Source organism: Narcine bancroftii, chromosome 3 (assembly GCF_036971445.1).
Source record: "Narcine bancroftii isolate sNarBan1 chromosome 3, sNarBan1.hap1, whole genome shotgun sequence".
Taxonomy (NCBI): Eukaryota; Metazoa; Chordata; class Chondrichthyes; order Torpediniformes; family Narcinidae; genus Narcine; species Narcine bancroftii.
In genome coordinates, this window is record NC_091471.1 from 330697118 (window position 1) to 330724421 (window position 27304).

Consider the following 27304-nt stretch of genomic DNA (forward strand, 5'->3'; position numbering starts at 1 on the left):
CTAGCCTGTTTCTATTCTCCTCACGTTCCCATCAACTCCCACAGCAGGTGAATGATAGCAGACAATTACCCTCTGACCTGCATGGTTACAAGCACTCATTTTACATAGTACAGGCCCTTCGGCCCACAGTGTTGTACTGACCTGAATTTTTGAAGTGGCAGCACTGCCGGAGCTGGTGAAACAGTGCAGACTAGGGGAGAGTGAAGTCTCAGCACTCCTCCGCAGGCACCAGCCACTCAGTCCGATTGCCAACTGCTCCGTTCAAGGTTTCAACGGCTTGTTAAAGGAGCTGACCATGGTTTATTTAAAATTCCATGACTGTGGGGTCTGACACATGACAGTGGCGCCTCCGATCGGCAGCGGCCATGAGGGGTTGCAGACTCCAAGGACTGGCGCAGGGCACCAGAAAACAGGGAGATCGCCACCTCTCCCCGTTTGAGAAGGAGAAGCAGAGGAGACAACCCATGGGATGGTGACTGCGGTGGCGGATCAGCGAGAGGCTCTGAGGCTTGAATAAGTACCTTGATGAAAGGCTCAAGCCCGAAACGTTGGTTATGTTTTTAATCTTTGCTACATAATGTGTACTGTTTGACCTGCTGAGTTCAGAACCATAGAACGCTACAGCACGGAAAACAGGCCATTCAGCCCCTCTAGTCTGTGCCAACCATCATCTCCCTAGTTTCCACTCCATAACCCTCCAGGGCTTTCCCATTTATGTATCTATCCAATTTATTCTTAAAACACACGATTGAGACTGCACTCACCACATCAGGTGGCGGTTCGTTCCTCACTCCCACTACTCTGAGTGAAGAACTTCCTCCTAATGTTCCCCTTTCATCTTAAAACTATGACCTCTCGTATTGATCTCCCCCAATCTAAGTGGGAAATGCTTTCTCGCATCCACTCTGGCTATACCTCTAATAATCTTGTAAACCTTTATCAAATCTCCCCTCATTCTTCTATGCTCCAAGAGAATAAAGACCTAATCAACCTTTCCCAGTAACTCAACTCCTGAAGACCAGGCAACATCTGGTCAACAACCAGGTAAATCTTCTCTGCACTCTTTCTATCTTATTAATATCCTTCCTGTAGTCAGGCCCCCAGAATTGCACACAATATCCAAAATTTGTCTTAAACAACATCCCAACTCCTATACTCAATAATTTGATTTATAAAGGCTAAGATGCCAAAAGTTTTCTTCACAACCCTGTCCACATGCGACACCACCTTCAGAGAATAATGTATCTGTATTCCCAGATCTCTGCTCTTCCTTAGTGCCCAACCATTTACCTTATGTGCCCTTCCTTGGTTTGCCCTTCCATAATGCAACACCTCACACTAAACTCCATCTGCCATTTTTTGGCCCATTCTCCTAGCTGGTCCCGATCCCTCTGCAAGCTTTGAAAATCTTCCTCACTGTCCACAACACCTCTGATCTTTGTGTAATCAGCAAGTGCGCTGATCCAATTCCCCAGCATTGTGTTTTTCACTCATTACGTACTCCCATTTTCAGTTCATTTTCATTTGTGTGGTACTGTCACTTTAAGAGAACAAATTTAACAAAACCCTGCAGGCTTTGGAGATTGACTATGAGCTGACAGACAGGCTGAGGACAGCGTGTACCCAAATTCAATACTTCTGAGGAGAGAGGAAGTGCAAGGAGGCAGGTGTGGAGACCATATAATCAACATGTTAAAGATACAGTACACTGTTTGCTCAGGGACCATTTTAAGGAGACAGCACTTTGGAGCAAAGCTCTTTTAACTAATACAGTGCTGAAGTGGCCTCGTGTGATAATAGACAATTTACATGATTTCTCCATTATAGTGGAATGAATATGGAAGGCCATTTTGAATGGCTGACCCATAAACGGGTTCCGGAAGCAGAGGAATTCTGCAGCTGGACTGTGACCATTGTGAAGGTCACTTGGAATGGCTGACTCACAAGAGGGTTCTAGAAGAAGAAGAAATACAGTATTTTGGCTGATTAACGCAAAGGGGTCTGGAAGCTTTGTGAGAATCACTCGCTTCGTGTCCCCCTACACACAGAGAAGGAAAGTTTTGACTGCCGCTTGCCTGAAAGGACATTGGTCCTGAAGCATTTCGACAAGGATTTTGTGAGTTTATAACAGTCTGTCACCCCAGTCTCTCCCACCTACTCCATGAACTTCTTTGCACCCATTTAAAGTCTGCCTGTCAGCCCTGGATTTTCTGAGACTGAATTGTCTTTCCAGATTTGTGCCAGAGCTGTAGCGGCTTGGGATATTCCACACACTTAAGTATATTTGTGCATAGTTGTCAGAGGTTAAGGAGATAAGTTTCGATAATATTGTGTGATTGATAATTAATAATTAAAACTATTATTTTAAATATTAACACTGCCTTGGAAAATTTCCATTCCTGCTGTCGGTTAAGTAACAACTCTAATTTAGGTCTTATATGGCTCCAACATTACCTCACGGCAGTGTTTCCTGTTCCACTTCATCCCAGAGGAGGTTTCAATCCCATTCCCTCCATGGATACTGTCCCACCTGACTTCCTCGAGCAGTTAGGTGTTTGCTGTGTATACCAGCATCCCAGTGTCCCTCCACTCAACCATGACACATTTTATTTCCCCCCACATTCCCACCCCTAATGCCACCAAAAGAGGATTGTTGATAGGATCCAAAAGACTGAACAACAGGCTTTATTCAACGTAATCTTCCACAGAGCCAGCTGTGAGATTGTGCTGCTGTGAGCTCTGAGAGGGTCTTTGAAGGGCCGGCTCTGGCTTATATCCCGGAGGGTGATTGATACCTGACCGGATGGGGCTTGGTCTATTCAGGTCGGCTGATTAACAGCTGGCCAGGTGTTGTCTTGTCCCCATGCTCTTCTGCAGGTACAGAGATTGCCCCCTGCAGTAGGCCAATGGTGTACCACTACATGGTTGCTGGGTTTCATTCGTCGGGAGTATTGAGTTCAGGAGTCGAGAGGTCATGTTGCAGCTCTACAAATCTCTGGTGAGACCCCACTTGGTGGATTGTGTTCAATTCTGGTCACTTCATTACAAGAAGGATGTGGAAGCTCTGGAGAGGGGGCAGAGGAGAACGACGAGGATGCTGCCTGGATTGGAACATGTCTTTATGAGGCAAGATTAGCAGAGGTGGGACTTTTCTCTTTGGACTGTAGAAGGATGAGAGGAGACTTGATAAAGGTTGACAAGATTCTGAGAGACAGAGATAAGGTGGATAGCCAGCACTTGTTTCCCAGTGCAGAATCAGCAAACACCAGAGGATGTCAGTACAAAGTGAAGGGAGGGAAATTTAGGGGAGACATCAGAGATGTCTGGAATACCTTGCCAGGAGTGGTGGTGGAGGCTGGAACATTAGGGGGATTTATGAGACTCTTAGACAGGCACATGGATGAAAGAAGAATAGAGGGTTGTGGGGTAGAATGGATTAAGTAAATTTTTAAAGGAATATATGGTTTTGCACAACATCGAGGGCCGAAGGGCTTGTATTGTCCTGTAATGTTCTATGTTCTAAGGTCCTAACCATTTACACACAGTGCCTGCAGCTCTTCAGAGTGTGAGAGAAAGCCAGAAGGACACCCCAAAGAGTGACTGACATGTAAAAAGGTTGGGATTGAAGTCAGGGTGTCTGGACTGTGAGACACCGGCACTACCCTGCTGTGCTCCTGACCAGCGAGGATTTGCAAGAGACAGCAGGGACAGACGGGACCCCCCCCCCCCACCCCCCTCCAATCTATCCCAGCTCCACTCACCAGGTGAATTGAAGGCCACTGTTTCCCTCTCACTGAGCTTGCCGGAGAGACTCATCTTGGCGTCAGGCATGGAGGAGAGCAAGGTGGACGAGGGCAGGGGCCCCACAGCGGGTCGGTATGGTGTCACCACGGCAGGTACCGCTTCGGGCCGTGGCAGCTGGACTGGTGGTTGCCCTGGAAGATGGAGAGTGGGTCAGTCAATGTAGCGCTCCCGCAGCTGCACAGACTTGCGTTCAATCCGTCGGCAACCCTGAGCACCAGGCCCGAACCCCCGACACGATGTCCCAGAAGTCTGTGGGCACATGTTGGTCAGAGTTCCTACTGCAGACATCAGTGGTTTACTCCGCCTCGCACGTCATCTCTGCCTTCTCTCACTGATTCGGAGAGTAGAGAACCAGTGCTGAATCATCCGCCTGACTTCCTTCCTCCCGCAGCCCCTCCCCCAGCTGTTTGGGGTTGCAGCTTCCGATGCGACGCAGGACCACCCCACCACACACTCAGATGATTTCAGAGAGAAAGCTGCTGGAGTTTTATTTTTGTTTTCAACATTCCTTCCACTTCTTTGTTAGGTTTGATTGACAAAGTTGTTATGGCCAGATGCTTCAAAAACTTTCAAGGTTGTTGGGGAAAGATTGGTGTAATGTGGAGGGTCATTTAAATTTAGATGTACAGCATGGTAACAAGCCCTGTCGGCCCACGAGCCCATGCCACCTCTGTCTTGAACCTGGAGAGAATGTGGATTGCGGAGGGTAACTTGGCCTCTCTGGCTGGAGTCTAGTGGTAAGTCACCCCACCTGCTATTCATCAGATAGAACTGATTGGTTCTCCAGATGCCATTCAAAAGTTAGATCTGCCCACAGGTGAGGCTGATGCGCGATTGGTCCTTGCTGGTCATGTGGACGGGCCCTGCATTGAAAAAGCTGAGCATGTGGAGTTTCTCTCTGTTCTTGCTGCTGTAAGGTAAAACATCATGAGATGGGAATGTGTAGGGAGTTACCCTGTACAGGGCAGTAACAAGAAGGGGAGGTGTCCTTGTACTCCTGTTAGGTAAAACATCATGAGATGGGACCGGAGAAGGAGTCACCCAGTACTAAGGAGTAACAGAATGCATCCTTGTACTTACAAGATAAGAGAGACATTGATGGATTGAGAGGCAGGAAGCTAGCAGGGAAAGGATAGCAACAGTTTTAGTCATTGGACAAGTAATGATATGATGATGTTCTAAGCATGTATCCAAGGGTATAAAAAATCACCATTTTGCTGATAACGGCAGAATGCATTCTCCGACTAACTTTGTTAGTCGCAAGTGTTACAATCCGGTAATAAAGAACAAAGAACCCTGATTTCGACTCAGCCTGGTGTTTGTCTCACTCATTCATGAACAAAGCAGACCTAACACTGCTGCACGGAGACAATCACTGAACTCCAGGCTGCCGGGCATGGGCAGCTCTGGAGGGCCGACTGCAATGGGCCCATCCCAGATCCCGAGCCGTGGGCAATGCTGGAGACCAAGTTTATTTGATGTACTTGTTAGTTGCAATTAATTTCCTGTTTATTGGTGTGTTGCGATTGCTAGAGTTAGAGAAGGGTGGTGGGTATTGTGAGTTTAACCTTTGTGTTCCCAATGGGGAGCTGAGAATGTTCAGCAGTGATTTATTTGCACCTGATGTGTAGTTACTTGTGCATTATTCCGGTTTAGTCTGAGAGTGTGTGCCCTTTTGTGAGTTCCCATAAGTAAATTCCCCTTGGGCAGCACAGTCACCATAGAGATTAGCAACTAGGACCAGGGTTCAAATCCCACGCTGTCTGTCAGGAGTTGGTACGTTCTCCCCGCGCCTGGGTGGGTTTTCCCCAGGGCTCTGGTTTCCTCCCACCGTTCAAAACGTACCAGAGGTTGTCGGTTAATTGGGCAGCACGGGCTCATGGGCCGAAAGGGCCCAACAACCTTGAAAGTTTTTGAAGCACCTGGCCATAACAACTTTATCAATCAAACCTAACAAAGAAGTGGAAGGAATGTTGAAAACAATGATAAAACTCCGTCAGCTTTCTCTCTGAAATCATCCAAGTGTGCAGTGGGGGGGGGGTTCCTGCGTCACATCAGAAGCTGCAACCCCAAACGGCTGGGGGAGGGGCTGCGGGAGGAAGGAGGTCAGGCAGATGATTCAGCACTGGTTCTTCACTCTCCGAATCAGTAAGAGAAGGCAGAGATGACGTGCGAGGCGGAGTAAACCACTGATGTCTGCAATAGGAACTCTGACCAACACGTGCCCACAGACTTCTGGGACATCGTGTCGGGGGTTTGGGCCTGGAGCTCAGGGTTGCCGACGGATTGAACGCAAGTCTGTGCGTCTGCGGGAGCACTGAAGGCCAATCCACGGACACCGTCTCTGAAGGGATTCATTTTTGCTTCTCTCTTTCTCTCGCTCTGTAAGGGGCATTTGACGATACTAATGGCAACTCTTCCTCTGGCTTATGGCGGGCAGAAAGCATGTAATTACATGTTCTGTATGATTGCATGACAATAAAGGAATCCTGAATCTTCTACCCTCCCACATACCGTATATCCTACCTGTTTGGCTGAGCTTCTCCCCCGCCGCTTCCTCCTAACAATTTATTCAGACACCTGCTTGTCTGCTTTTTGCTCTCACCTTGATGAAGAGCTCAGGCCCAAAATGTTGGTAAAATACAAAAGTATGCAGACACCGCAGCTGAAGTAAAAGCACAACACTCAGCAGGACAAACAGTGTCCTTTATACAGCAAAGATCAATGTATAGAAACAAAGTTTTGGGATTGAGCTCATCATCCAGGGATGAGTCAAAGGAGAGGTTATTTATTAAGAGTGAGAGCAAGTTCTGCCAGACGGAGGAGGGTGGTGGTGGAGGGGACTGGTCATGTCTCTTGTCCAGAAAAAAAGCAAAGGGGTTTGAGACCTTCTGTGCAGGGGGTGGAGGTGTAAAGGGATTGGATGTCCATTGTGAAAATGAGGTGGTCAGGTTCAGGGAATTGGAAGTCACTGGAGAGATGAAGAGCATGTGAGGTATCGTGGATATAGGTGGGGACGGATTGGACCAGGAACGAGGTAAGATGATAGCTCGACGGGGCAAGAGCAGGGAGAAACAATGGGTCTACCTAGATATCTTGATGAAAGGCTCAAGCCCTAAATGTCGGTTCTGTATCTTTATCTTTTCTCAGTCTGACCTGCTGAGTTTATCCAGCATTGTTTTTACTCTTGATGCTGCGTGACCTGCTGACTCTATCTGGCACATTTGTGTGGAGCCTTACATTTATAGAATACACTTAATTCTCCCCACATTCTCATCAGATTCTACCCCTGACCAACAGGCTTATAGAGGCTGATGAAACAGCCAACCTGCAATATGTGGGGGATAAACCGCGCAGTCACAAAGAGAACCAGCAAACTCCATGCTGCCAGCAGCTAAGGTCAGACTTGAAGCTGGTGCAGCGAGGCTGGGGCACTGGGGTGCCCCCTCTGGTTGTCGGCTGAGCACTCCCTAACACAAAGTAGGAGTGCAGCACTGTCCCCTGACAGAGCAGAGGGCTGCAAGGAGAACATTTGCCCTGGGAGGCATCAAACCGGCACGCCACAGGGCAGTTCAGCGGGCGGGGGGGGGGGGCACGGGAACATGACTCACACGACAGGATGATGTCTCGGGCCCTCCACAGGTTCAGGCTGGTCAGGACATGCAGTAGCTGGCTCACAGTCCCATTCCGGTTAATCCAGTACCACATGACTCTCTGCGTCCGACCCGGCTCCCCCTGTCTCTCCAACAGCCGCAACTCGGTCATGTCGCTGACGATGGAGGAAGCTGAAAGATTCGAGCAGAGATAAAAAAAACAATGCTGGAGAAACTCAGCTGCCGTTACAGAAGAACCAGAGACCCATGAGTACTTGTGCATGAATTACATGGTGCAGGAGGTAATCAAGAGGGAAAACCGCCATATTCGGACAGATTGAATTTAAGCACAGGTAGGTCGTATGGCTTATTGTGTACAATTCTGGTCTCCAAATGGATGTACTGGTGTTGGAATCTGTGCAAAGGAGGCTCACCTGGAATGACTGGGAGACCACTGAGCGCCTGTCAGAGACAGGGATCTCCCAGTGGCCGACCGCTTCAATTCTGCCCTGCACTCCTGCGCTGACATGTCTGTCCACGGCTTCATGTACTATCTCACCAAGACCACTGGTAAATTGGAGGAACAACACTTGAATTTTTCTGTCTGGGCTCTCTCAAACCGGATAGCATTAATGTCGAATTCTCAAGTTCCTGCTGGTCAATTCCCCGTTCCCCACTCTTCCCCATTTCCTTTCCTCCAGCTCTCCATCCCCTTCCCTCTCCATTCACAGAGCCGTTCCCCCATCCCCACTTGCTGGTGTGCTCTCCTGCTCTGATCCACCTATTACCTCCTGTCTGTGGGATCGTGTTCTTCCCCTGCCCCTCCATTTTGTTCGGGTCTTTGCCCACATTTTGCTTATCCCTTGATAAAGGGGCTCTTTATCTTTGCTGTATAAAGTACGATGTTTGACCTGCTGATTTTCTCTGGTATTGCATTTTTAATTTAACCCTGGTGACTGCAGACTTTAGATTTGAGCTAAAGCCCCTTGTGGATGTGGGTGCACGGCAGACATCTGTCCCATCCACAACCCTGGTCTGCAGCACCTCCCCTCCCTCTCACCAATGGTCCCTTGAAACGGAGCACACAGTTCTGGGAGCAGAATCAGTGAAAGCCTTTTCAATAGGAAATGCATTTTGAATATTATGGAAATATTTTATCTTTAATATTGAGCTATAAATATAATAGCCCAGAGGGTTGCATGGGCATCAGTTGGCCCTTCGAGTTTGCCCCGCCATTCCATTCATGAGCTGATCCATCCTCCCACCCAGCCCCACTCTCCGGCTTTCTCCCCGTAACCCAATGCCCTGACTAATCAAATACCTCTGCCTTAAATCCACCCAATAACCTCACTTCTACAGCTGCCTGGGAAACAAGTTCCACAGACTCACCGCTCTCTGGCTGAAGACATTTTTCTGCATCTGTTTTAAATTGACACCCTTTTACCCTGAAGTTGTGCCCTCTTGTCCGAGACTCCCCCCACCCCCACCCCCCCGTGGGAAATACGCAGTTAATCAATGAACATTAATGCAGTTAACTTCACGTTCTGTGAAAATTGCAGGAGCCAAAGCTGGTGGAGATATGTGCAATGACATTACTCAAAAGACATTCTGAGAGGATAGAAAAGGTTCACATATGGGTCAAAAACAGGCAATTTGTTTTGAGGTGAGTAAATTTTCTACATTTAATAGATTACAAGAGAAATTTGATATTTCTGCAAATTCTATTTTTGCTTATTATCAAGTTCGAGATTTTTTGCGAACACAATTTGGTCAGGATTTAATTTTACCAAGTCAATCTAAATTTCAGATTTTAATGGTTGACAAGGAAACAAAAGGATTTATATCAGATATGTAAAGGATGTTGCAAGAAAAGATGGATAAAGTTGGGCTCTATAGGACAAAAGAGAAATGGGAGAAAGATTTAGATATTGAATAGTCTTGGGAGGAATGGTCAAATATGTCTACTGATAGTGTTACAAAATTAATTAATGTGAGATATAGTATGGTTAATTATAATTTTATTCATCAATTTTATCTGACTCCTGCGAAGATGAAAAAATTTGGATTTAGTCTAACAGATTTGTGTTTTAAATGTGGAGAAAAGGGAGGAGTCACGTGATGGAGTAGTGGCTGGTAGGAGAATACCAGCCCTCTCCAGAAAAGAAGGAAAAAAGTAAAGAAAAAGCAAAGCACAGACACACAAACCACAACAAATAAAAATAAAGGTGTGGGGAAAATGGCACCAAAGAAAGAAAAGCCAAAAACAACGGGAAGAAAAGAAGAAGGAAAGATGTCGGATGAGAAAGGTGAAGGCCTTACCTGTACGAAGAAGCAGGGACCCACCGTGGCGAGAGGAGTCCACTCCCTGAGGTCAGTGGAAACCCCGAAGGGTCGCGACCCACCGAGCGCAGGACTATAAGGATGGTTCACGGAGCCAAATAGAGGTGCGCAACCGCGCATGACAAACACAACACCGACGGGAGAGGAACTCCACAGCTTGAACAGCTGAGTAAGACCCGACAGCAGGGCTCCCAGCGGGAAGATACAGAAAATAATGGGAACGAGAGGGAGGAGAATGAAAAAAGGAAATCGGAGACTCAACAGATGACCACCCCAGAGGAAGAGGACCAACATCAAGACACCATTAATAAAAAAAATACCCAGCAAACTGAGACAAACAGCCCAACAAGAAAGTCAGAAGAGACACAGATACAAGGAAGAGAGGTAGAGGACACAGGTCCTGGAGTGGACACAGGGGAAGAGGAGGAGAACATCAAGCTCTGCACAGAGAAATAGAAGATAAAGGGAATGGACTGTACATAGATAGGAAATTTTTTGAAGAATATATGGAAGCAGTAAAAGAATGGCAGACACGAGAATTTAATAAAATAAAAAGAAGAATAAAAGGTATAGAAGAAAAAGTGAGATTAGAGATGGTAATGACAGAAATAGGGAAAAGAGTAGACAAGGTGGAAGAACGAGAAACAGCCATAGAAATGGAAGTGGACGATTTAAAAAGGGCATTTGAAGAATCTGATTAAAAAGTTAAAGAAACACAGGAGTTGTTAGCTCTGAAGATGGATATAATGGAAAACTATAATAGGAGAAACAATATAAAGATAGTGGGCATTAAGGAAGATGAAGAAGGCAAAGATATGAAAGAATTTATAAAAGAATGGATCCCCAAGGTCCTAGGAGTGTCAGAATTACAGGAAGGAATGGAAATAGAAAGGGCACACAGAACATTAGCCCCTAAACCACAGCCACAACAAAAACCAAGATCCATTCTAGTAAACTTCCCGAGATATACGACAAGAGAAAATATATTGGAGAAGGCAATTAAAAAAAAGAGAAGACAAAAAGCCACTGGAATACAGAGGTCAAATTTTTTTTTCTACCCAGACATAAGTTTTAAGCTCCTGAAGAAGAGGAAGGAGTTTAATGCAGCAAAATCGATCCTATGGAAGAAAGGGTATAAATTTATGTTAAGATATCCAGTGGTGCTTAAAATAGTTATTCCAGGGCAGCAAAGCAGACTGTTCTCGGATCCGGAGAAAGCATGAGAATTTGCAGAACGTTTGCAAAACAGACAGAGAGATGAAGAGATGTAACAAGAACAAGAATGACGACAAACTTCATATAAAGAAGAAGAATAAAGTATAAGTAAGAACTAAGAAGGGGAAGGAAGGGGGGAATTAAGAGGATGAGTTTTGTGATATGTGAAGAGTCTTTTCTGGAGGGGGCTGGGTGGGAGAGAATAACAGTCACTGCGAAATCAGTTGACGCTTGCAAGCGGTTTCGCAATCCAAATGGAGAGGGGAGATGTGGTTGCCCGACAAGGGGACACTCAGAGAGGGGAGAACATTCGGGGTTAAGGAAATTTTAGATGTGGGAATAGTGGAAATATTTTATGTTTTAGAAGTGTTGTCTTGCAGTGCGTTCAAAAAAAGAAAGCAGAAATGGATAAGGAGGAAAGGTGGTGATGAGGAAGCGGAAAGGAAAGGTAAACAAAGTATGAAATGGCCATGTTGAACTATATGACTTTAAATATTAACGGAATACATAACCAAATCAAAAGGAAGAGGCTGTTAAATTTACTGAAGAAAGAAAAAATTGATATAGCATTCGTGCAAGAAACACATCTAACTGAAGTGGAACACAAGAAATTAAGGAGAGACTGGGTAGGGCACGTAACGGCAGCATCATATAATTCAAAAGCCAGAGGAGTAGCTATATTAATCAATAAAAATGTACCAATCAAAATAGAGGAGGAAATAATACATCCAGCAGGGAGGTATGTAATGATAAAGTGTCAGATATATTCAGAATTTGCTCAATGTATATGCACCTAATGAAGAAGATCAAAAATGTATGCAAGATATCTATTGGAAGATTGCAGATACGCAGGGGAATATACTGATAGGAGGGGACTTTAACCTTAATTTGGACTCAAAGATGGATAAAAATGCAAAGAAGACTAGCAGAAAGAATAAAGTTACCAAATTTATGGTTAAATCGATGCAGGAAATGCAACTTTTGGATATATGAAGGAAACAACACCCAAAGGAGAAGGAATACTCATATTATTCGGGTAGACACAAAACATACTCAAGAATAGATCTGTTCCTGTTGTCAGCCCACATCCAAGGGAGAGTTAGGAAAACGGAATATAAAGCTAGATTGTCATCGGATCACTCACCCCTGTTATTGGCAATAGAGCTGGAGGACATCCCACCGAGAACGTATAGATGGAGATTAAACTCCATGCTACTTAAAAGACAAGATTTTAGAGAATTCATTGAGCGAAAAATTAAAATGTACTTTGAAATAAATACAGAATCAGTGAAAGATAAGTTTATACTATGGAATGCAATGAAAGCATTCATCAGAGGGCAGATAATAAGTTATGTAACTAAGATGAAGAAGGACTACAATCGGGAAATAGAACAGTTGGAAAGGGAAATAGCAAGTACAGAAAAAGAATTAGCAATAAAGGAAGATACAACAAAAAGAAGAGAATTGGCAGATAAAAAAATAAAACATGAAACACTACAAACATATAAGGTGGAGAAGAACATAATGAAGACAAAACAGAAGTATTATGAGCTAGGAGAAAAAACGCACAAAATACTAGCTTGGCAGCTTAAGACAGAACAAACTAAAAGAACGGTATTGGCATCAAGGAAAAAGGACAAACAAATTACATATAATCCAACGGAGATTAATGAAAACTTCAGAGAATTCTATGAGCAATTATATTGAACTGAGAACGAAGAGAAAGAAGACAAAATAGATGAATTTCTAGCTAAAATTGAACTACCGAAATTACAAGAAGAGGAACAAAATAAATTAATAAAACCATTTGAAATAGAGGAAATACAAGATGTATTAAAAAAAACTACCGAACAATAAAACGCTGGGAGAGGATGGACTCCCAATAGAATTCTATAAAACATTTAAAGACTTATTAGTTCCTCCTCTCCTGGAAGTAATGAACCAGATTGAAGAAACTCAAAACATGTCAGATTCATGTAAAACAGCAATAATTACAGTAATACCAAAGACCGGGAAAGACCCACTAACACCAGCATCATATAGACCAATATCTCTACTTAACACAGATTATAAGATAATAGCTAAACTATTAGCAAACAGATTGACCGACTGTGTACCAAAAATAGTAAAACTAGATCAAACTGGATTTATTAAGAAAAGACGAACAACGGACAATATGTGTAAATTCATTAACTTAATCCATGCAGTACAAGGAAACAAGACGCCAACAGTGGCGGTTGCTTTAGACACAGAGAAAGCCTTTGACAGAGTAAAATGGAATTATTTATTCAAAGTACTACAGAGGTTCAACCTACCAGAGAAATATATTAATTGGATTAAAGCACTATATAAGGGATCATTGGCGAAGGTGACGGTACATGGATATATATCAAACCAATTGAAATTAAGTAGATCAACTTGGCAGGGATGTCCACTATCTCCCTCACTGTTCACGTAACTGATAAGAACAGAAAATAAAATAAGGGGGATAAAAATAAAAGAGAAGGAATATAAAATCAGTCTATTTGCAGATGACGTCATAGTATACTTAACAGAACCAGAATTATCAATAAAAGAATTACATAAGAAATTGAAAGAATACGGAGAAGTATTGGGGTACAAGATCAACGCAAATAAAAGTGAAGCAATGCCAATGAATAATGCGGATTTCACAAAGTTTAAGAAAGAATCACCATTTAGATGGCAAACACAAGCAATTCGATACCTAGGTACACAACTAGATAATAATCTAGGCCATCTATACAAACTAAATAATCACCCATTAATGAAGAAATTACAAGACGACTTGGAGCATTGGAAAGACTTACCACTAACACTGATAGGAAGGGTAAATTGTATTAAAATGAATATCTTCCCAAGGATACAATACCTATTTCAATCATTACCAATTAATAATAAGGAAATTCTTATGGAAAGGGGGGAAACCGAGGATAGCGCTAGATAAATTAACAGAATGGTATAAACAAAGGGGCTTACAGCTACCAAACTTTAAGAATTATTATAGAACAGCACAATTAAGATACCTATCAGATTTTTATCAAACAAGGGAAAAACCAGATTGGACCAGATTAGAGCTAGATAAAATAGGGGAGAAGGTACCTGAACATATACTATATAAGTGGGATGAAAAATTGGTACAACGTAGGAATTCACCGGTATTGCATCATCTGCTCAACATTTGGAAGAAGATTCACGTAGAAAGGAATAAAACAAATTATCAACTACCAAAATTAATAATGACGCAAAATCAACTAATCAACTAAGGGATCAAAAGAATAGAAAATTGTTTTTCGGGAAATAAATTATTATCTTTTGAACAAATGAAGGACAAATATGGTATAACTCACGCTACAATGTTTGCATATCACCAACTGAAAACCTACTTGAAGGACAAATTGGGAAGCAGGCTGAGGTTACCAGAAGGAAGCAATTTTGAATATGCGATTACAGACACAATGATAATTAAAAGATTTATAACAAACATGTACATCAAACTGCAAGAGAAAGAGAACGAGGAAACAAGCTGTAAATTCAAACAAAAATGGGAACAAGATCTAAACATAAAGATAAAGAATGAAACATGGGAAAAGCTATGCTCCGGAACTATGAGAAATACAATAAACACAAGGTTACACATGATACAATATAATTGGTTACACAGGCTATACACCACACCCCAAAAGTTAAATAAATGGGACCCAACAGTATCAGACAGATGTTTTCGCTGTAAGAAGGAAACGGGAACAGTACATGCAATTTGGGCATGTGAGAAAGTGGAAAAGTTTTGGGAAGATCTAAACCAGGTATTAAATAAAATCACAAAAAGCAACATACCAAAAAATCCAGAGATTTTTCTTCTAAGTAATATAAGAAGTAGAACTTGGACTCGATTTGGATGGAGCACAGAAAAGATTTATTATGATAGCCTTAGCTATAGCAAAAAAATGCATTATGTCAACCTGGAAATTAGAAGATAGCCTGAGAATACAGCAATGGTTCATAGAAATGAATAAATGTATTCCATTGGAAAAAATAACATATAATTTAAGAAATAACATTACAGTATTCGAACAAATTTGGGAACTGTACATGGAACACAATAGAGAAGTCCTACTGAGAACCTCCACCACCTAAAATGACAGAAGGAGAAGATGACATGAACTGACCCAGTGTGTAAAAGTAGAGGACACTAATTTCTTGTTTATTTTCATAGTGTGACGACATTGTTTAATGGGTTTAATGTATCATATAGGTTGAACGTTGAGTGAGTGGGGGGGGGGGTGAAGGAGGGAGGGAAGTGAGGGAGAAAAAGGGGAGAAAATGACACTGTGTATATTCAAGAGGGAAATGCCTGTGTGTATTTTGGTCAGTATGGTTCATAGTGTGAAAAATAAAAAATTTTTTAAAAAGAAATGTGGAGAAAAGAGAGGTACCTTTATGCATTGTGTATGATATGTAAGAATTAAATTTTTTGGGGAAAAAATTATTAAATTTTTGAGAGATTTATTTACAATTGATTTGCAAATAGATCCAATTATGTGTTTATTGGGTTACATGAGTGCAGTTACTTTGGGATTGGTTGATAAGCCAAAATTGCCATTTTTGCGGTTAGGGTTAGCGGTTGCAAGAAAATGCATAGCGATAACTTGGAAAAATGATGTGGAATTGAATATACAAAGATGGCATAATGAACTGCAATCGTGTTTTTATTTTTGGAAAAAATAACTTACAATTTGCAAAATGATAATTTTTTTGTTTAAAAATATTTGGATTGTATGGCTATTGATCTTAAGTAAAAGTTATGTAAAGAGTTGGCAAGTTGATTAATTAATTAATTTTAAAGGTACAATTTTTTTTAAGGCACCAAGGAGTGAGGGAGGAAGTTAAGATGATTATTTACCATCATTACCATTATTATTTTTATTTATCTCCATTTGTATCTTGTATTTTCTTTTTTATCATATTTTGCAAAATTCTCAAATAAAATTTTCAAAAAAAAAACAAAAAAGGGAATTGGGACAACCATATATGCCTGTAACAGTCGAGTTTTGTGGACCAATCTTTAGTGTCCATTAGGCAGGCGAACTGGCTCCGCTCATCACGCACACAGCGGGGGAGCCGCCCAAAATGGTGCCGTCGGGGGTTTCCTCCCGACCTCGGCACCAAGCTCAGAAGCCCGCGCTTGGGGACCCACATGACGCCCGTGACATCGGGGCCCCCCAGCGCGGTGCTCAGCCAGATCCGGGCTGGAAGTATAAGACCAGCCAGGCAGCCTGCAAAAAATCAGTTTTGGTCAGTGAACTCAACCCATCTGGTTGTGTGATCCTTCAGTTAGCAGTGCAGCTGCCGCTACAATTGGTGACCCCAACAGGTTCAAACGTCTTTGAACCCAACATGAACGACCCTTCGATCAACGCAAAAACCATAAAGCTTCCTGACTTCTGGGTTCAGGAGCTGGAGACCTGGTTCAGCCACTCAAGATGCTCAGTTTCACCTCCGCCAGATTTTATCGGATTCGACCAAGTTTTGCTATGTGGTCGCTGGCCTGGACCAAGTGGTCCACCTCGTTCAGCACCCACCCGCGGAAAATAAGTACAGGACCATCAAGCGGGTGCTCACCGGCTCCCTCGGCCTCTCCAGGCGCCAGCGTGCCGCTCTGATGTTGTGCCTCGAAGCTTTGGGGGACAGAACTCCAATCGAGTTGATGGATGAGATGCTCGGGCTCATGGGCGATCACACCAACTGCCCACTCTTCGAGTGCATCTTCCTCAACCATCTGCCTTAAGACATCCGGCCGTTACTATCCCAGGAGAGTTACACTGACCCTAGGAAAGTCGCTCAAAAGGGTCAGGAGCAATGGCTTGAATGATTCCCGGAGGGCTCAGCAGTCCAGCAGGTTATTAGTCATGGGCATGACCATGCCAAGCCTTCCTCTAGCCCCTGCAGGGGCCTCAAAGAGCATAGCCAGAAGCAAGTCATCCATTTCAGGCCTCTGCTTCTTCCACCAGCGTTGGGGAGCCAAGGCTCGGAAGTGTCGTCAGTCCTGCTCGTTCCAGGGAAACGGGCAGGCCGGCCGCTGTTAATGGCGGCGGTGGCTGTCCAAGAACACAGCCTTCTATACCTGCGGGATTCAGTCAGCAGCCGACGCTTCCTTGTCAACACCGGGGCCCAGATCAGCATCATCCTGGCCATAGCCATCGAGTCCTGGAACCGGCCTTGAGGACCTCCCTTCCATGCAGCCAATTCGACAGAGATCCGAACGTATGGAGACAAGACCTTCCACTTCCAGAGTGACCAGCGGAAGTTCTCGTGGAGGTTCACCATTTCATCCCTTCCATCTGCCATCCTGGGTGTTGACTTCCTCCTTGCCCATGGACTTCTGGTCGACATTCAAGGTAGGCGACTGGTAGATGCCCGTACCTTCCAATCCGTTCACCTCAATGCCTCCCGCACAGAGCAGCTCCAGATAGCCATGGGGTCAGCACACCCAAGAATGTTTCAGCATATCCTGGACGAGTTCTCTTCCCTCCTCAAGCCGCAGTTCTCCGCCACCTCATCACACCACAGGGTGTTTCATTACATCCCCACCCAAGGCCCACGCCGGATAAGCTCCAGATAGCAAAGGAAGAGTTCTCTCATCTGCAGGAGCTGGGGATCATTCGACACTCCGACAGCCCTTAGGCCTCACCACTCCATCTGGTCCCGAAAGCCTCCGGTGGCTGACACCCCTGCAGAGATTATCAACAGCTTAACGACGCGACAGTCACTGACCATTACCCGATCCCTCACATTCAGGACTTTACGGCCAACCTGCACGGCGCGAGGGTATTCTCCAAGGTCAACCTGGTGCGCGGGTATTACCAAATCGCAGTGCACACCGAGGACATACCCAAAACGGCCATCATCACCCCCTTTGGCTTGTTCGAGTTCCTACGCATGCCGATTGGGCTCAAGAACAACACCCAGACTTTCCAGTGCCTTATGGACACAGTAGGCAGGGATTTGAATTTCGTATTCATTTACCTGGATGACACCTTTGAGACCAGGAACAACACAAGTCTCATCTGCACACCCTCTTCTCCCGACTGGCCGACTTCGGCCTAACGATCAATCCGGACAAGCGGCAGTTCGGGAAAGAATCCATGCAGTTCCTAAGTCATACCATCACAGCCGAAGGAGCCACACCTGCCACTACAAAGGGGACTGCAATTAGGGAGTTCCCACACCCGGACAACCTCACAGGAGTTCGCGGGTATGGTCGATTTCTATAATCGTTTCATTCTAGGCGCTGGGCGCATCATGCAGCTGCTCTTCGCCCTCATCGTGGCCAAAGACAAGACATTTGCCTGGACTCCAGAGGCCAGCAGGGCATTCGAAGCCACGAAAGATGCCCTCGCGAAGGTTACCCCACTTGTCCACCCACGCACCGACCTGCATATGGTGCTCTCTGTTGATGCCTCTGCCACAGCCGTCAGCACCATCCTGGAGCAGCAGGTGAAAGGACAGTGGAATCCACTGGCATTCTTTAGCCTACTTCTTTGCCCACCAGAGTGCAAGTATAGCGCTTTCGATTGTGAGTTGCTGGGCATGTACCTGGCGGTGGGTCATTTCCACTATTTCTTGGAGGGGAGTCCTTTCACCATTTTTACCGACCACAAACCCCTCACTCAGGCGCTCGCTATGGCAAGAGATCCCTGGTCGGCCCACTAACAGTGTCACCTCTCCCTCATGACGGAGTTCACCAGTGACATTCAGCACAAGGCGATGCACTCTCATTACCGGCCATTTGCGCGCTGACACCTGGCCTCGATTTCGACCAGCTCGTCTGGGACCAGAAATCCGACGAGGTGATGCGGGCCTTCAGGACTGCCATCATGAGCCTGCGGTTCCAGGACCTCCTGACTCCTCACGGTGAGGGCACGGTCCTGTGCGATGTCTCCATGGGAACCCCGCAACAAGTGGTTCCCAGCAGTGGCGCAGGCAAGTCTTCCACCATATCCATTACCTCTCCCACCCTTCCATCAGGTCCATGGTCCGATTGGTGGCAGAAAGTTTCGTCTGGCACGTGCTTCAGAAGTAGATTGCGGACTGAGCCAGAACCTGCACCCATTGCCAGCTTTCCAAGGTACACAGGCACACCAGAACACCCGTACAAGATTTCAAACATGTCTGGGAACAGTTCAGCCACATACATGTGGACATTGTCAGACCCTTACCAGTTTCCTGAGGTAACCATTACCTTTTCACAATGGTAGACCACACCACTTGTTGGCCCGAGGTGATCCCGATGCCTCCACGGACTCCTGCTCCCGAACGTTTTTGAACGGTTGGGTTGCCTGATTTGGCATCCTGAACCACCTCACCAGTGATTGGGGCGCACAGTTCACCTCTGCGCTCTGGGCACAGCTTGTCAACAGGCTGGGGATTGAGCTACATCACACCACGGCCTATCACCCACAGGTCAATGGGCTAGTCGACCGATTGCACCTTAAGTTGGCACTGGGTAGACGAACTGCCTTAGGGGCTCCTGGGCATCCGCTCAAGCGCCAGTTCGGGAAAGAGTCCATGCAGTTCCTAAGTCATACCATCACAGCCGAAGGAGCCACACCTGCCGCTACAAAGGGGACTGCAATTAGGGAGTTCCCACACCCGGACAACCGACACCCAAAAGAAAGACCTACAGGCGTCATCAGCCAAGCTGGTCTATGGTGCTCTGCATGGTGAGTTCGTCAATGCACCTCACAACCCCAGCAGTCTCCGCACGGTCTACTTCCCTGCCTCTGGGCCCAGTTGGACTCCTTCACACCTACACCGCTGCCCAGTCACGGAACACGGGTCTCTTACATCCCCAGCGAGCTGTACTCCGCAGAGTACGTTTTTATCAGGCAGGGTGCGTCCACAGCACCTCTACAAAGACCACACGAAAGGACGTACAAAGTCGTCCAGCGTTCAGGATACACTTTCACACTGGACATCGGTGGTATCAGGGAACTGTTTACAGTGGACAGGTTAAAGCCAGCCCACCTCGACCCCACCGAACCAGTAGTTGTGGCCTAACCCAAGAAGCGAGGCTGCCCGGCAAAAAAAGACATTGGCACTGGTTCTGGGGGGCCTGTGTGGCGGTATGCCATTAGGAAGGCGAACCGGCCCTGCTTGTCATGCAGGGCAGCTGGCCAAAATGTGGCAGGGCAGCTGGCCAAAATGGTGCCGTCAGGGGTTTCCTCCCAACCTCTGCACCAGGCTCAGAAGCCCACGCTTAGGGACCCACGTGACGCCCTGGTGACATCGGGGCCCCCCAGTGCAGTTCTCAGCCAAGTCTGGGCTGGGAATATAAGACCAGTCAGGCAGCTGCAATAAATCAGTTTTTGCTCACTGAACTCAACTCGTCTGATACAAGGGTACAATTTAGTGGTTCGACTATAACACACATTTTTTTGACTGCAGTAAGTATTTGCATCATTCATGGTGTCGAGCTTGGATGGGAGGGAGGTCAGGACTCCGTGAGCTTGGATAGGCAGGAGATCAGGGTATCTGGAGCTTGGATTGGCGGGCGGTCAGGTGCTTGATGGGCAGGCGTTGGGAACTCAGGATATCGGGAGCCTGGAGGTGTGGACGGTAAGGAGCTCAGGGTGTTGGGAGCTTGGATGGGCAGCTGAGGTATTGGGAGCCCGGATGTGTGGGCGGTAAGGATTTCGTGGCATCAGGAACTTGGATGAGAGGGCAGCTGGGGCCGAGGCCGGATTCCACGGTCGGGACGTCGAGAGAGAGTCAACTTGTACATGGTATCAACGATTACACAGGTATATACAGCATCTTAGATCACATCCTGGTCAGCAAGGATGAGATGGGCCAAAAGGCCTGTAATCATGCAGTTAAATCAATGACAACTTCTCCTCTTCCTTCACAGCCAAGGGAAGTGCCTCTACTTGTGGCCAAGGGGAGAGCAGGACAGTGTCCACACTCTCTCTCCTTCACCTCCAAGAAGAGCAAGTGGTCACTTCCCTCCAGCAAGGGAGGGAGAGGATAGGGACACCCAGGTAACAAGGGAGAGACAGGAAGGAAGAGTCATCGACTTCCCCTCCACCCTTCCCTCAGGTCTCAGTTAACTGCACAATCTTAAATTATCTATTGCAACCTCTTGATGAGGTGACACCAACTTCAAAGCAAAAATATTCTGGAGGCATATTCAGCCCATCAACCTAACCATGCAAGCCCATTTGTTAGTGAACATCATCTCATAGAAGGAGGCCAATTGGCACATCCATTCATGCCATCATCCAATGGTGCTTTCCCCTCTCTCCCCACTGACTTCTCCTGTCATCTATCATAAATGCTTGTGTAACAGTTCATCCCATGTAAAAGTCGATCCCCACTTTGTTGGTCCCGTCCACCCGCCTGAGTTCCTGATGCCCCCAACCATCACCCCGGCCGCCTGCCCATCCAAGCTCCTGATGCCCCCAACCATCGCCTCGACCGCCCATCCGTCCAAGCTCCTGATTCCCCCCAACCAGCACCCTGGCCACCCATCCAAACTCCTGATGTTCCCAACCAGTTCCCCACCCACCCATCTGAGCTCCTGATGCCCCCATCACCCTGGCTGCCTGCCCGTCCAAGCTCTTGATGCCCCCAACCATCACCCTGGCTGCCTGCCCGATTCCCCTAACCATTGCCCCAGCTGCCTGCCCGAAAGAGCTCCCAATGACCCCAACCATTGTCCCAGCCGCCCATCGAAGCTTCAGATGCCCCAAACCATTGCCCCTCCCACCTGTCCGAGCTCCTAATGACCCCCAACCAACCCCTTGGCTGCCTGTCCATCTGACCTCCTGATGCCCCTAACCATCGCCCCTGACTGTCCGAGCTCTCAATACCCCAATTTCTCATCCCGGCTGTCCACCCATCTTTGATGGAAAGGTGGATGAGAGGTGATGTAATAGACAATGAGCTGCCAGCTGAGGTGGTGAATGCGGGCTCCATTTTATCATTCAAGAAGAATTTGGACAGGTACATGGATGGGAGGGGTATGGAGAAATAGGGATTGGGTACAGGTCAGTGGGACTAGGCAGAAAAATAGTTCAGCACAGATCAGAAGGCATGTTCTCTGTGCTGTAATGCTCTATGGTATAAGATTCTGAGAGGCGTAGACAGGGTGGATGGCCAGCGCCTGTTTGCCTGGAATAGCAAACACCAGAGGATGTCTGTATAAAGTGAAGGGAGACATCAGGGGTAAGGCTTTTTTTTTCCTACAGAGTTGTGGAGGCCTGGAATGCTTTGCCAGGGGTGGTGATGGAGGCTGGAACATTAGGGACATTTAAAAGACTCTTAAGCACACAGATAGAAGGAAAATAGAGCGTTAAGGGATAGGGTGGGTTTAGTATTTTTTGAGTAGGAATATATGGGTCAACACAACATCATGGGCTGAAAGGCCTGTACCGTGCTGTGATGTTCTGTGATGAAGGAGGGGAAGTGGATCTCTCTGATGGAGAAGGCATTATGACACCAAAGACTCTTGCAAACATTTACAGGAGTACAGTGGAGAGAAATTAGGCTAGTTGCATCACTGCCTGGTACAGAAGAAAAAACTCAGCCTGCGACATCACGAGCACCAGACTTCACTCCAGCAAGGACATTGACATGAGGCGGTGTCTTAAAAAAGCAGCTTCTGTCCTCAAAGACCCCCCCACCCCGTTGCCATTGATCAGCTCACGGAATGTACAGCAGACAGTTTGGAATGTGGGTGGAAATGCTCATGACCGGTGTGAGAATGTGCACACCTCACCACCTGAGGAATCTGGATCATGTGGACTGGGAGGTGGCAGATCTCCTGGATTGAACAGACAATAGATTGTGGCATCACAGTGCAAACATTTATGTAATCCACCTTTCAAAATAAAAATAGTGCAGGATAAAGTCAAAGTTAAGGCAGTGTCTGTGGTTCATTGATCATTCAGGAATCTGACAGCAGAAGGGAAGCTGTCCTTGTGCCACTGAGCACTCATCTTCAGGCTCCTGTACCTTTTCCCCTAACCTAACCCTAATGTGCAGAAAGAGATCATGGCCTGGGTGGTGAGGATCCCCAAAGATATAGGTTGCTTTCTTAAGACACCACCTCTTGTTGATGTCCTTGATGGAGTGAAGTCTGGTGCCAATGGCGAGGCAGGCCGAGTAAACAACACTCAGGTCTTTCTTCTTGACCTGAGCATTGGCATCTCCATAACCAGCCAGTGGTGCAACCTGACAGAACGCTCTCCAACATACACCTGTAAAAGTTTTGGCAAGTCTTTGGTGACATAGCGAATCTCCTCAAAACTCCTAACAAGGTGAGCCTTGTGATTGTCACAGCTAGCCATTTGGGAATGAGCTGATCTGAAATGTCCGTACACAAAGCGTGGTGAACCTGTGCAACACCCCACCACAGAAAAATTCAGACCAAATACATTGAAGGAGTTGTATGCAACTGTTAAGGACAGTTCGAAGGATTCTGGAACAGTGAACTAAATTTTGATTATCAGCCATGTGAACTGAGTTGTTTATTGTAAAAACAGTAGGTTGAGCAGCGTCCACGGGAGGTAAAGTTAGATTATTGACATTTCGGGCCTGAGCCCTTCTTCAAGTTGTTTATTGTTACCAGAGATAAAGAAAAGTTTAAAAAAACAATCTGCTGGGTCAGAATCCTTCAAGAGGATTCTTGATTTCAGATTTTGTGTTTCTTGTGAAAAACTCAGTTTTGTGTGCAGGAGAACATCCTCGATTTACTCTCAAGAAATAGACCATTCAGCCCATCGAGTCTGCCCACCATTCAATCACAAGCTAAATCCATTCTCCCACCCAGCTCCACAGCCCAGCCTTCTCCCCAGATGCCCTAGCTAATCAGGATCCATCAATCTCTGCCTTAAATACACCCAATGATACAGCCTCCACAATCGCCTCTGCCAAAAAATTCCATGGATTCACCTCCCTCTGGCTGACGAAATTCCTCCACATCTCTGTTCTAAGTGGACGCCCTTCAATCCTGAAGTTGTGCCCTCTTGTCCTGGACTCTCCCACCATGGGGATACAACCTTTCAACATCTAGTCACTCTGACAATACCTTTCAAAATTCAAAATGTTTCAATGAGAACCCCCCCCCCCCCCCAATTCCCCTAAATTCCAACGTACAGGCCAAGAGCCATCAAACACTCTTCACATGATAACCTTTTCGTTCCCAGAGTGAGCCTCCTTTCCAATGTCAGCCCATCGTTTCTTCAATGAAGAGCCCAAAAGTGCTCACAATACTCCACGTGAGGTGGCCCACCATGGGGCGATGAAAGCCACCAGCCGTACGGAGCTCCCTCCTCGACTCGCCGCAGCGAGGAGCTCCCTCCTCGACTCGCCGCAGCGAGGCGCTCCCTTGTCACCTCCCCCTTGCAGGGCGTTCCCTCACCACCTTCCAGCAGGGTCCTTCTTCATCACTTTCCCTCCCTGAGGAGCTCCCCTCCTCAACCCCCGCCACGAGCTCATCACCTCCCATCCCCCGCGGTGCTCCCTCGTCACCTCCCTCCCCGAGAGGCGCTCCCTCGTCACTTCCCCACTGAGCTCCCTCGTCACCTCCCTCCACATCAGGCGCTGCCTCGTCACCTCCCTCCCCCGAGAGGCGCTCCCTTGTCTCCCCTCCCTCACCGAAACGACCCCAGTCGGTGCTGTCCAGCGAGTCCATCACCAGGTAGAAGTCGTGCATGATGTAGGCGGGCAGCCGGTGGATGAACTCCAGGCCCGGGTCCCGCCCGCTCATCTTGCGGGAGTCCCGACGGAAGGCCTTCCCGGTCCCGACGGAACGTAGGCCTTCCCGGATCCGACGAAACGTCTCCCGGTGCGACGGTAGGAGCCGCCGCCCCGTTCCTATGGTAACCCGACTCCGCGCGCCTCCCGGCTGCTCGCAGTCTGCCCAGCCAACTCCCCGACTCCCACACTGCCGATTGGTGGTCCACTAGCACCCCTCCGCCACCTCCCTCCTGATTGGTGGGCTCCTTCAGCACCCTCTCTCTCGATGACCCGCCAACTCACCAGGCTTCATTTCTGATTGGATAGTCTGGCCACCCATCATCGTGCGGATCTTCAGTGCTGTATTGATTGGCCTGCCGAGCTGCCAATCACATGGAACCACGGCGCTATTAGCTAGCGGCGGGTGCGTACGTCACTTTCCTCGCTCGCGTTTATTATTGGCCGTCGGCGCGCACACGCACCGACACCTCTGTCCTCTCAACCCAATTGGTCAGACTCTTGGCCAACGGCGTTCTCCCATTGGGCCGCACGACCAGTCAATTAAGACCGCGTGGTGGCGAGACTCCATCGGCCCCGCTCCTGGTCTCAGTGCACCTCTTCGCCTGCCTTGATTGGTCGGTGCTTAGGATCGGCGTGCTGATAGGTCAGACAGCATGTCAATCCCATAGCTAACACCAGATTCGGTGGAGCTGAATTTCAGAGCTTCTGTTCCTCTTTGGGCAAAATGAAAGTGCCCAAAATCATCAGAGCACATTTCACTCGCAGGGTATTTCTCTCCAAAAGCCCCAAATGTTATAACTAGTATCTTCAAGGAGAGAAAGAGAGAGTCCAGATTTCAGGTTAACAGAACACTACAGCACAGTGCAAGCCCTTCGGCCCTCAGTGTTATGCTGACCCTTATAAAAAAAAACCATAAACCTCGATTTTTCCTCCCATCCATGTGTCTGAGAATCTCTTAATTGCTCCTAATGTTCCAGCCGCCACCACCAACTCTGGCGAGGCATTTCAGGCCCCTACAACTTCTCTGATGTTTCCCCTAAACGTCTCTCCCATCACTTTGTACAGTCGTCTTTTGGTGCCCTGGAAAACAGGTGTTGGCCGTCCACCTATTGATTACCTCTCAGAATCTTGTCCACCTCTTGCAAGTCTCCTCTCATCCTTCTACACTCCAAAGTCCCAGCTCTGCTAACCTTGTTCTCCAATCCTGGTCAATCTCTTCAGCCTCCTCTCCATAGCTTCCACATCCTTCCTGTAACGAGGTGACCAGAACTGAACACAATCTTCCAAGTGGGGTCTCACCAGAGATTTGTAGAGCTGCAACATGACCTCTTGACTCCTGAACTCAATCCACTCCCCCCCCCCGACTAATGAAGCCCAGCATCCCATAGACCTTCTTAACGATCCCATCGACCTGCGCGGTGACTTTGAGGGATGTATTGATTTGGACCCCAAGGTCCCTCTGTTCATCCACACTGTTAAGTAACTGACCATTAACCCTGTTCTCAGCCTTCTGGTTTGTCCTTCCAAAATGCATCACCTCACACTGATCCACATTGAACTCTATCTGCCATTTCTCCGCCCAACTCTGCATCCTGTTTATATCCTCATGTAACCTTCGACAACCTTCAGCTCCATCCACAACTTCTCCAACCCTCGAGTCATTTGCAAACAAAATGACCCATCCTTCTACCTTTTCATCCAGGTCATTTAGAAAAATCACAAAGAGCAGGGTGGGGGTTGGGGGGCGGGGGTGTCCCAGAACAGATCCCTGTGGAACTCCTACTAGTCACTGATCTCCAGGCAGAATACTTCCCATCTACTACTACTCTCTACTTTCTGCAGGCAAGCCAATTCTGAATCCACATGGCCAAGGTTCTGTGAATCTTGTACTTCATGACTTTCTGAACGGACCTTGTTGAATCCCATGAGAATTTGATGAGAACATGAGAGTGGGAATTAAAAATGTGGCCAAGTGTTGTGTGCCAGGTTTGAGAGCCGTCTAGCTTTAAAGGGGATTGAGGCCATTATTGAATTGTACATGTCCCTGAAAGTTGCATCTTAGGAAGACAGGAAAGCATTCAGCACATAGGTCAGGATGACCGCAGGAAGGGCCATGTTACCACCATACAAGAAGTTGGCCAAACCACAGAGTCCTGTACCTAGTGCTGTTTGAGAGTCTGGGGCCAAGGGGCACCTCAGAATAAAAGGACGTCCCTTTAGAACAGAGATGAGAAGTTACTTCCATAAAGATCGCTGTGTCTGTGACTCCCTCAGTTCCTTCCCCCTTTACCAATCACCCCCTTGTCACCTTCCCCTTCAACTGCAGGTGCTCCACTTGTGCCCTCACCACAATTTGAGTCCTTGCACGTGAAGCAACTCTCCATGTGTATCCGTGGGAGTAATCTACTGTATCCGGTGATCCCGATGGGAGATCACTTTGCTGAGCACCTTGCTCTGTCCGCATCAGAGACAGGGATGTCCTAGTGGCCGACTACTTCAATTCCATGCCTCACTCCCATGCTGTCATGTCTGTCCACGGCCTTGTGTGTACTGTCCCACCAAGACCACCCGTA

The 27304-nt window shown here is 46.9% G+C and overlaps 1 protein-coding gene across 1 annotated transcript in view; it reads right to left on the minus strand.

The window, feature by feature from the left end:
* irak1 (interleukin-1 receptor-associated kinase 1) overlaps positions 1–24927 on the minus strand; it is a 47533-nt gene extending 22606 nt beyond the window's left edge. Inside the window, exons 1-3 of the mRNA XM_069929263.1 lie at positions 24630–24927; positions 7416–7589; positions 3762–3935 (exon numbers count right to left, since the gene is read on the minus strand). Of these exons, the coding sequence (XP_069785364.1) occupies positions 3762–3935; positions 7416–7589; positions 24630–24741 (460 nt within the window). The 5' untranslated portion in view covers positions 24742–24927. The remainder of the gene's footprint in view (positions 1–3761; positions 3936–7415; positions 7590–24629) is intronic.
* Between the last annotated feature and the right edge of the window lie 2377 nt (positions 24928–27304).